General features: G+C 41.4%; 1 protein-coding gene across 1 annotated transcript; it reads right to left on the bottom strand.

The window, feature by feature from the left end:
- Positions 1-6,730: 6,730 nt before the first annotated feature.
- CYP77A5P (cytochrome P450, family 77, subfamily A, polypeptide 5) lies at positions 6,731-11,396 on the bottom strand. Its single transcript, XM_090020268.1, has 6 exons — positions 10,857-11,396; positions 9,576-9,686; positions 9,243-9,459; positions 7,407-7,740; positions 7,173-7,234; positions 6,731-7,006 (listed from the first exon to the last, which is right to left on the bottom strand). Exons 1-6 carry the CDS (start codon positions 11,319-11,321, stop codon positions 6,927-6,929), a joined length of 1,269 nt encoding a protein of 422 aa, XP_089876394.1. The 5' UTR covers positions 11,322-11,396; the 3' UTR covers positions 6,731-6,926.
- Between the last annotated feature and the right edge of the window lie 279 nt (positions 11,397-11,675).

Below are 11,675 nucleotides of genomic sequence, written 5' to 3'. Positions count from 1 at the left end.
CAACCACTTCAGAGTTGGCAAGACCTTCTTGAAGAGCAGTCGCATAGGTGCGGCCTGGTACTGCTGGCTTCGACTTTGGTGGGACATTGTTTCTTCGATCAGGTTATGGGCAATCATTGGCATAATGACCCATCTGCTGGCAGTTAAAGCATTTGACGTTCCTCAAGTCACATTTACCCTCGTGCCTCTGGAGACCACAAGTTCGACAAGCGTTGTCCAACTGGGTCAGCTTATGGATCTTCTGTCGCTTGGCTTGCTGATTGTTTGCATATTTGACTTGCTTACCCTTAATCTGACCAGAAGTTTGTCCTCCGTACTGCCTCCTGTTGTCTCACTGGAATCTTCCTTTAGAAGGAAACTTCCTCCGAGAGGACTTTACCACATTGCCACCACTATGTTGAGTCTTATCTTCCGTCTTGGCTTTTTCTTTCATTTGAGGCTTCTCTGTTGTTTGTATCTCCCAAAACTCGTACCTGGAGGCATAGTCTACAAGTCGACTGTATTTCTTTATTTGTTGTAGCCCGACCAACTTCAAAATTTCAGGCCTCAAACCCCTCTCGAACCTCCTGCACTTCTCTTTCTCGTTTGCTACCAAGGACTTGGCAAAATGGGAGACAGAGTTGAAACGAGCGGTATATTGGGCGACTATCATGTCACACTGCTTTAATTTTCTGAATTCTTCTTCCTTTTCTACTCTTTGACATTTTGGAAAGAATTGTCTGTAAAATCTTCTCACGAATGTGGACCAAGGCAAGTACGTATCCGACTCCAAGGTGTCCCTGATGGACCTCCACCAGTGCTCTGCATCGCTAGTCAGATTGAATACAGCTATCCATACCCTCTGATCCTATGGACATTGGATGACATCCAATGTCTTCTCGACTTGCATCAACCAATTCTCTGCCACGACACTGTCAGGAGTGCCATCGAAGAGCGGAGGCTGCATGTTCTTGAACCTCTCCGCCCATGAGGTGATACTAGAAATCACCGTCTGAGGTTGACTTTGTTGGGCTCGGGTCATTTGCAGGAGCTCATACAATATGTGGTTGGCAGTGTATTCTGGTGGTATTCTCGTACTTTGACTCATTGAGGATCTAGGTGGAATTTCTATACTTTCTTCTCTACCCTCTCGTGGAGTATATCTTTCTGGTGTGTGCGTTGCCGCGTGGCTTCCTTGAAGTTGTGCCCCTTCTGTAGTAAAGGATGATGAGGGTGCCCTTCGCGATGGTCTGCCAATGAGCTCCTTTTTTCGCCTAGCTGCTACCGTGTCCTTTGATAGGTAAGATGTTCCTCTGCGAGTGACCATTTGTACTGCAGAAAAATTATCACATGATTTATTGGATTCTTACGAGATTTTATCACAACTCACGCAATATATATATAAAATCATTCATTTTATTTCATTCAAGAAGTCTCATACACGCACGAGAAACATCATTAGCAAGCAAAAAGGAAAACAATGTAATTCAAACAATGCGACTCTACTAAACAAACTAACTAATCATAATCATTCTTCAATCCATCTGAAGCAGGGCATGTTCCTCATACTCCCTTGAGTCTGATGTTGATAAGTCTCAGGAGGAGCATTCAGGTCGTACTGAGGCGAAGCATGAGTATAAGTTGGTGAGGAAGATGTGTGGGTAGGTGTGACAGGAGTGTATGTAGGTGAGGCAAGATCATCAATCGGGTCTTTATCCTCGCCTTCCTCTTTCGAACTTCCCGCAATTACTCATCCTTGCCCAAATCCTGGGTCGCTTCGGTTGGCTTGCACTGCCCGTCGAGTTATTTCAATTGCCTGGAATACAACTCTCCGAGTTTCTTCAGACAGAAACTGTTGGAATGGAGGTGGAACCCTCTGGTTTCCCCCACTCATGGCAACCGCATATCTAGCTCGTGACATGTGTCGTCCCCGTGCGCTAGCCATACGAGACCCTCCCCGAGGCACAAAGTTTGTGTTCGGAGATGCTCTTCTATCGATTCTCCCTCGAGCCGCCATTTGATTTTCCCCCATTCGCCCATGTGCAGACCTCGCTCTCTGAAAATTGTACTGATGATTCCTCCTTCCGTAAGGTGGTGGATGTCGCCCCTGGGTAGTGTAGGGGTAGTTCTGATGGTAAGAATCTCGATCTCCGATTATGATGTAGATCGGAGGAGGTTGCAGTGTCAAATCTCTAACAACTTGAGTCATGCTTGTGATGACTCCGGTAACCATTGTCATTGCAGCAAAGAATTTCTCTCTCCCTACCATGGGAGAATCAGCAGAGTCTTGAGCCTGTGGGACTTTCGTTGTTTTCTTATTTGTTAGTCATTCCTAATCACGCAATAATTTAATCACTAATGTGTCTTATTCGAGTAGAGACTAATATTTTGTCATTGAATCTTGTTATGAATGATGAACCCTTTTTCTGTGTAAACCTGACTCTGATACCACTTTGTAACACCCCAATCTGAGACCTCAAGAGTCCGAGTTCAATTGGTATTACTTCCCAGAGGGAAAGAGTACAAAGTTTACACAGAGAAAACATGACTCAAAAAAAACTTTTTATTTTATTTCCATAATCAACTTTTTTCTTACAATGTTCATCATTTATAACAAAAGAAAAGCAATTACATTATTTTCATTGACAAGGAAAAGAAATTATACCAAATGCTCTGCTGAAGAAGGAAAAAGTTGCTCACGAGCTGACTGTTCTAATGCCTATAACCTACAGTTGTAATTAAACAAAAATGGGGGTAAGTCTACAACCCAGTAAGAAATAATTATAAGTAAATAAATAATTAACTTACAACTGTAGTGGGTTCTAAGCTCCTAGTCTTAGTTTAGTTCTCGACACACCACACAAGTTTGTATATTTTAATTATCCCCATTATCATTCTCAAATACTCTCTTTCACACAACTATCACTAGGTTGGTTATACCGGTAATAGTCATCTATGAGCGTAGCAACCCCGTAGAACACCCCAATTCTATATGTTGGCCAGACAATAAACCATACACTCCTAGTGGTCTCTGGACCACCAGGCACTGCAGTGAACCACCACGGGGACCCCACCGGTAGCTAGCTAGGAGGTCAAGCTTGCAATCTCGGTATGGTTCATGCTACATCCTATCCATAATGATTAACAACCATCCATGGTCCTCCAGAGTCTCAAACTAGTGTGAGTGAAATTCTAAGTCATAAGTAAGTTCACACATTGAACAATATTCTCAAATTCATAGTTCACTCGTTCTCTCACGAGTGGTGTCATGACTGATCACAACAATCTCATTCTTAATCTCATGATGACATTAGAACTCACACCTCTCTTACTTAGCACGTAATGATGTAGTGTCTCTACATCGTTAAATCACTGGTGGCTCACTCTCCATGGTGGGTGCACTCTGGTCGCGAACCAGGTAGCCCTTGCCACAGGTCAGCACTTTCGGAATTTAAGGGGTCTTGCATGCTAATCTCAAAATATTCATTCATACAACATGAATAAACTAAATGAGACTCCAATCTAAACTTAGTCTCATCACAATGCATGACATTAATGATCAAATATATATGCAATCACAAACACAATCGCTTTCTATCATGCATGACATATCAAAACTAACATGCATATCACAATAAACATGTATATAAATTAACTCATAATGTCAAGCATGGAATTTATGCATGTCATGGTCTCACTCAAAACTATCATGCTAATCACATAATATCTATAGCACTACAATAACAAGCAACGTGAAAAAGGTTTGTTCACATCTAAAGTTACTTATAACATCCCTTACCTCAAGTGTGAATCTGTGATCTCTCTGAAATCGAACCTCACGAAGCTCTAACAATGTGATCTGATTGCATAATATGTTCATATTAATGCATAAAACTTCTCATGTTATAACTAAATTACCAAAATACCCCTTCTCGAATTTAATAAAAAAAACCAATTTCTGTACCCTTGATTTTACTAAAATAAATAGACTAGTAGATTCCTTTCGACAATACGAGTCCAACGCACTAAATCTCACTCGATTCTAAGTTTGAAGTGCAAAGTTATGCCCCTTTTACTGAAATGGATCTCGAGTATCCAAATGGATATCTTGGTATATTTTGGATCTCGGTACCACCTCAGGGTTACCCGATCCAGATCCATCTGATCTGGATCCAATCCTGTCTGCCAGAGTTCTGACCCATTACCCATCTCGATCGAGAACAGTCTGACTGGATCCAAAACTACTTGTCCAGATCCAGACCCGATTCTGGTATGGGTTTGAGACTGATCCAAACCGATATTGATCAGTCAATCTGGATCCAGAGTAGGTCCAATTCAACCTGGATCCATACTCAGAATCCAGATGCAAACAAACCTGAACCGATTCAATTCATACCAGTTCGGTCTAAACAGACTCACCTAACCCGGTTCGGCTAAAAACTGGTTCACCCAGAGCCCTTTTTTTCCCCCCTTTTTTTTTCTATCTCGGTTCGGTCTGAGTGCGACCCAGACCGACCCGATTCGGTCTGGGTCGCACCCAAGCCGAATCGGCCCTTTTTTTTTTAAAATAAAGGCTCGGTCTGGGTGTGACCCAGACCGTTGGGGTCGGTCTGGGCACGGCCCAGACCGACCCGGTTCGGTCCAAGTCGCCCCTGGACCGAGCCGATCCCTGATAAACCCCAGTAGAGGGGAGGAAGGGCATCGCCCCTTTCCCCCTCTGCCTTCTTCTTTTACAGAGAGGGGTCGGCCGCCGGAGCCGGCCCTCTCTGTCCTCTCAGTGGCAGGGGGCGGCCATCGCCGGCAGCCATGGCTGCCATCCCTCTTTGCTTTGATGGAAAAGAAACGAAGAGGAGGAAAAATAAAGAAGGCGGAGGAGGTTTACCTTGTCGTCGCCGCCGCCGGAATCCGGTAAGTTCCTCCTCCCACTCTTTGTCGCTCCCTTTCTCTCTCAGTCTCTCCCTCTGTCGTGTCTCTCCTTCTGTCGCTCGTTGGAGGGAGGCTGCGTGAGGGCTTTTATAGCCCTCACGCAGGGTGGGGATAACCCTCACCCTCCGCGGATTTTGGGGGGTGAGGTTTATCCTCACCCTCACCCCCTCAGGAACGTGGTTTCCCCTTTTGGGGAAACCGTTGTTTCCTTTTTCAAATTTTTTTTTTTTGATGTTTATCCCCTCCGGCGTCTTCGCCGGAGGAGGTTTTACACACCAACAATAGACTGCCGAAATCAAAATAGGATGCGCTAATACAAAAGGAAGGTGACCTGTGAATTAACAAGAATATCAAAGAGAATGGAAATCTATCATGCTTTACATGTGACAGCAGTCGCATTTCATCATTCATCAATTCTTCCACAGACAGGGATCTCTCTCTCTCAAAGAGAATGGAAATCTATCATGCTTTACATGTGACAGCAGTCGCATTTCATCATTTATCGATTCATCCACAGAAAGGGCTCTCTCTCTCTCTCTCTCTCTCTCTCTCTCTCTCTCTCTCTCTCTGTGTGTGTGTGTGTAATAGGAAAGCCATTGTGAGATTAGGTCAACCGTCAACCAATAATTCATATTTTTACAACAATATTGTATGTTAGCTAGTGCACAAATGGACTGCAAGTAGTTAACCTTTGCTTAGTCCAAAAAAGTGACAAAAAGTGCCCTCATTGTTTATTTGTTTAACAGAAGACCATAAGATTACATGAGCTGTTTAATTAAAAGGACCAAAACATCATTTTACACCTCAGGCCCACACAAAAGTAGGTGGTTAAATGTATAAGCTAAATGTTGGGCGTTTTTTAAAGCTGAGAAAGGTGGCTCTTTGTAAATTAGTCTAATAAATTATTTCAAGTAGGCACACCATCGAGCTAATAATTGACATCGAGTCTTCCTGGCTTTTCAATTACCAAAATTTAAAAGTAGCTAATCTCATATATTGCCAGCCTAACATGATCAACTTGCCATTGATTAATGAACCACTAGATAGATGGATCCATGATCAAACTATACAAGAAATGCCAAACAAAGTTCTAGTCTGATAAATAACATGAATGGCACCAACACCTGACTCAGTCCTTTCCAGGGACATAGGCAAGTGTGATTGAGGCTCGTAATGCAGACAAGTCCTAAATGATACTAGTTTATCAGTTTTGCTATAATTAGCAACATCACTAGATGAGATGGATTATCAAAACATACGTGAAATAGCTAACCTGACTACCCACTGATGGCTTAGTCTTCAGAAAGGTGATTCTACACATGCATGGTTTAAACAATTTAAAAGACAAACTCTGGTACAGCAAACTTGAATAGATGAAGTGGCTGACATATGAAGCATAGAGAGATGAGACATAAAAGCATCATTGCACAATATATATGATCAAATACAGCCTGCAACCTAGCTGAGAAAAGTGCTGTGTCACCGTGTCACAAGAATGAGCCTATCATACCTCTGAATGGATTACATGAATTGAGAGCCATGGATCATGCTTACAACAATAAAATGTACAACAATGTTCCAATAATTGATATTACTGACATGGCTCCATGAAAAACAAAGTGATCATGGAATTGGAATTTGTTCCCATCGAGTATTGCTTCCCCAGTTTGTATAATCACAATTGGTTGGAACTGGAATGTGACTGGAGCCAGTATCACATTGTTTGGAAATGGAATGTGCTTGGGCCCTCGCTCTCTCTCGCTCTCGCTCTCTCTCTCACACACACACACATACAAGCATATGAATGGAGACACAACAACCATGAAAACAGTGCCCCTCTAAATTCGGGGATGACCATGATCAATGGATAATCATTTTGAGTTATTTCAACCATGACACATATTTGCATTAAAAACCCAGGATGCAGATAAAAAGATCCAATGCATAAGTTGGGTATAGATACACATTTATTATTATAAGAAAATTTCCAACTATTATTACAGTGGATACCAGAACTAGAGTCAGTTTCCCTCATTGCAGTCCCAATTAAGAAATCCTCCATGCCCCCTAGTATTGTTGAACGTATATACAGAACCAGCAACTGAAACACAAAACAAGCAAGTCAGAATTGAGAAAACTGCCATGATCCCTGATATTGTCAACAAAATGAGAATTTATTAGTAGGTGCAAAGACAATTCTAAGCTATCATTCCTAGCAACAAAAGATTGCAAAAATAACAGAGAAATCAAGCCACATAGAAGCATACCTTCATAACCTCCAATTACTGGATCCTCAGCAAGAAGAAGAGGCGTATCCAGATCAACAAATCTGTGTAAAAACAAATTGTGCATGTAGAAGAATAAGATTAATTGATAATGTACAAGAAACTCTAGCAATAGGAAAATATCAAAACACAATTTTCACGCAGTCTTTATCTTTTCTTCTTAGTAACATTCTGATACCATTAAATATCAACAACTTAGAAGGCATTAGAAATTACTTGAAACATCCAAGACCAGCAGCTAAATGGCCAGAAAAACCCATAGCGAGTCGGGTCTCAACCATGCCACCAATCATCATGGCAAGACCTTCATTTTTAGCTGCCTCGATAATCTCAAGAGCTCCAATAACTCCAAATTTGGCAATCTTTATATTGATAACATCAGCAAGATTTCCTCGTACAATGTTTTTAACATCAAAAATACTGCGACAACTTTCATCTGCTGCAACTGAAATGCCATACTTTTCCCTGGCAACCTTGCTAACATGACCTAGACCTTTCCAGTCATCCTTGTTGACAGGCTGCTCAAAAAGAATGGGGGCAACCCCCATTTCTGCAGAACAAAGAGATGATGATGATGACAATAAATAATGAAATACTGAAATGGATACCAGTTAAGCAATGACCATCAGATAATCAGACTGAAACACAAGCATGACAAGATGAATATCAATGAGGAAGTTTATATTTTGCCTTAAAAACAAATTGCAATTATAGGAATTGCCATAGAAGGGATATTGTCATGCTGCTTCCTTCAAATTATGCCCACATGAATATTAAGGTCAGAATGCCAATTGTTTTTTTCCATGAAGGACGGGGAAACCACCCTCAGGATCAGAGACCTAGTCGCACTGGCTAAGCATGCCATACTTATGGTCACTTTCCCGACGGTGTAAACCTGTGGCACACCCCTTGCCCCCAGGGAGTCACCCGGCTTCGACTGAGCAAGGGATAAGCAAAGGCTTATCACTTTGACTTTTATCCCTTGCTCTAACTAATGCAAGAGGTTTGAAACTTATGGGAATAAAACCCTGACCACCAGTCTAGTGGCCAAGGCCCCTTCCACTGCACCAAACCCCTTGGGGCTAATGCCAATTGCTTTCTGCAGCATATTTCTCCTATAGGTGCTTGATTAAGGTTGTTTCTTTTGCTCTTCCTCATTTCTTCTTTCTTTTGACAGTCATTATGAACTTCTATTTGATGTTTTTAGAATATAATCTGGAATAATCCAATGAATCCGCATTTAAAAAAGTTTAGGCTCTGTTTGGGAGCCAGAAGCTGGGATGCAGTTGCAGTTTTCAAACATAACATGGAAATTGTGGATTTTGCATCGTCATCAATGCCTGCTTGAGAGCACCCTTGGAAGTACAGCCACTCCTTTGCCAACACCATCTGAATTGTGTTTGGGGAAGTCCCACGAAACTTGCCATACAGTAGGTAACAGTGCCTATTATGGTAGATGGGAGGCCTGTCGAACACCTTGATGGGCATCAACGTTATAGTTGCAAATTACCCCTCCCTGCACAGTCTTGGTTTAATGAAATGGAGATGGAAAATGCATCACCAACACCTTCAAATGCTGCTTTTGCACTTTCCTATGCAAAGAGTAAGACCGACGATTCCCCAGCTCCTCTCCGATGGTTGGCTCGCAAATAGAGCCTTATGCAGTTTTAATAAAAAATAAGAACCAAAAACACATAGGGAATCATGTGAAAATTCATCATGAAATTTTTCTAGTTTTTGACCAGTCTATCTCATCTCTAACAACTATAAACACAAAATATCCACAAGGATAAACGACCTAACATGTCTGTAAAATATCCATGAGGATAAACCACCTAACATGTCTGAGATCACATCTACAAGTAGAGCAGCCAAGGATAAATGACCTAACATGTCTGTAAAATATCCATGAGGATGAACCACCTAACATGTTTGAGATCACATCTACAAGTAGAGCAGCTAAGTTGCAAATTGTAAGAAAGCTAAGGCTTCGATCACAAGCAACATTCAGACATAAGATTTTGGCTCATAGAGGCTACTTTGACAACCTACCATGCAGCTTCTCAAGAACTTCAACAGCTTCACTTTCAGTGTAGCCTTCATTTGCATCCAAGATAAATGAGCAATTTGGGTGTGCTACCCGTATAGCTTTCAGAACTTCTATATCTGCATTCAAATTTTTTCCAACCTTAAGTTTCAAAGTGTTAAACCCCTGTTTGGAATACTTTGTAGCAAGCGTGGCTGCTTCTACAGGTGAAACAATTGGAATCTGCATGTCCAGATGAAGGATGGCAACAATTAAGTGAAACTTCAATGAAGGAAACAATTTGAAATCTATTTTCTCAATTTAATCCAATAATTCATTCATTAAGATGGAAACTTAACCGTTATATCAGTTGTAAGGGAGTTTGAGAAACCACCAAATAATCTCCAGAGAGGAACACGAACACTATTAGCCACTGCATCAATCAGAGCCATCTCGATTCCTGCTCTAACCTATAGAATATTATGTCGAAAAGCTTGAGATCTTTTCTGGATTTATAAGATGAATAAGACACATTGCATAAGCTTATCACAGAGAAAGGTACACTCAATGCGACATAAATAAATTACTTTAAGATTCCAGGGAAAAAAAGAAAACCATGAAAATACATACTTCGTTAAGAAGAAGAATGACAAGCGCATAGCCAAGTACAGCGAACTCATTATTTCTTAAATTAGATAAGAATCCATAAAAAAGACAATATGTATCTGGTATGTCCAGTTGCAAGCCCAGAAAGGCACGCATGCATGGGAATTAGCAACACAAATATACCTAAGACAGAATACACAAAATCATATTGGCTGCTGCCCAATTGACAAGCATGGTTTCAAAGTCGAAATCAACATTCCGTCTGCCTTATGTACAAAATTGAAATTAGTTACTCTGAAAAATAGTTTACTTATATAGGTTTGAATTGGTAGTGTATACAAACCGATGAAGAGCTATTCTTGTTGGACGAAATGAATCATGTCCACAGATTTATTATATCTTGCTAATGAATCGTAATTACAAAAAACTATAAGTAGCTTGCACGTGTTGTGCATACATAACCAAAGCTTTTCACAGTTAATAGTGGGGAAGCACTATATTTAGCTTAAATCTGAACACACAGTCAATATACATCAACAAAACATCATGTTTAAATGTTCCACATAACACAGAATCCACCGATACATCATGTCCAAATTTATCAACCTTAATCTCAAAATTCACATCCATCCTTTTCTGACTACCATGGTACACTGCCAACATCAAAGAAACAAGTTGGCAAAAAGAAACCAAACCAACGTATCCAAAATTCATGGAAACCATCTTTTCCTCGATCATTCACATACCAAGATCTCCTTTTTCTCAAGAAGAAACGTACAAACTGGAGTACCACACATGCCCACATCACAATTTCACTATATTTTCCATTCCAACCAATGCCCACTGAAAGGTGTCCTACAGTCATCCTTAATTTGCATAAAGCCATAGACTTCTAGCTAAAAAACACCCAACCATCATCATAGAACCAAAAAACACATAATTTGAAGACATGGGTATCAAAGATCACCCTCAAAAAACAAGTACCAGAGGAGAGAGAGAGAGAGACTATGCCACAAAGAACTCTAGATACTCACAGAAGCAAATGCATGGCCAGGAAGCAACTGATTGATCTCATGCAGCAGCGAATACAGCGTCTTGGGTTGAGCCTTCTTAAGGAAGTCGCAGGCCTGCCTCGCCTTCTCCAACGCGAACGGCTGATCTTCGGCCGTAACCGAAGTGAGGACCGGCGTTTCTCCCCAACCGACACTCCCATTGCTCAATTCCACTCTTATTGCCACATTCTCCACCTTCTCCAATCTTGAAGATGCAATCGTGAATGGGGAGATCAATGGTACATTGAGAGGCCTACCCTCTGCTTGCCTCACATCAATAGTGAAGGTCTCCCTCATACTCTGGAACCCAAAAGATGTGGTGGAAGTCATGCTTCTGCAGACAATCTTCAGAGAAATTTTGAGGGGTTTTTGTGAGGAAGAAGATGACCCGTTTGGGATTCTGAGGAGATGGGTAGGGAGCAAATTGGAGGAGGCAAGAGAAGCCATTCTTTACACAGAAGACAAGGCAGGCGGCATCTACTCATTGAGCTCTTCTTGTACTCCTCGCAGGTGCCTACCCCCATTATTTTTCCTTTCTTTAATTTTTCTAACGTTTATTTTGCCTCGTAAAAATATTTTCCTCACTATTCTTTTTTCATTCTCCTGTTCCAACTTCATAAATAATGCAAACCCTGGGGATGGCAGTGGACTTTGGGAAAACGGGGCTCCGCCCTGCCTTGCCTCGCCCCGTAAGACCGTGGATGAAGGACATGAAACGAGAATAGGGGCGGGGGGCGGGGATGGAGGTTAAAATGTGTAAAATAAAAGAACACAGCAAAGAAGCAAAGGAGAAGACTTTAA

The sequence above is a fragment of the Nuphar pumila genome, chromosome 10 (genome assembly GCF_984573655.1).
Source record: "Nuphar pumila chromosome 10, dmNupPumi1.hap1.1, whole genome shotgun sequence".
NCBI classification, from domain to species: Eukaryota; Viridiplantae; Streptophyta; class Magnoliopsida; order Nymphaeales; family Nymphaeaceae; genus Nuphar; species Nuphar pumila.
Note: the sequence above shows the minus strand (reverse complement) of the source record. Positions and strands in the feature narration are given on the sequence as shown.

Excerpts from the sequence above, each read along its gene's own strand:
- CYP77A5P (XM_090020268.1), bottom strand. The coding sequence starts at position 11,321 with ATGGCTTCTCTTGCCTCCTCCAATTTGCTCCCTACCCATCTCCTCAGA. Across the intron at positions 9,687-10,856 it reads CTGGCCATGCATTTGCTTCT|GTTAGAGCAGGAATCGAGAT; the intron begins GTGAGTATCTAG and ends AATATTCTATAG. Across the intron at positions 7,741-9,242 it reads AGTTCTTGAGAAGCTGCATG|AAATGGGGGTTGCCCCCATT; the intron begins GTAGGTTGTCAA and ends TTTGTTCTGCAG.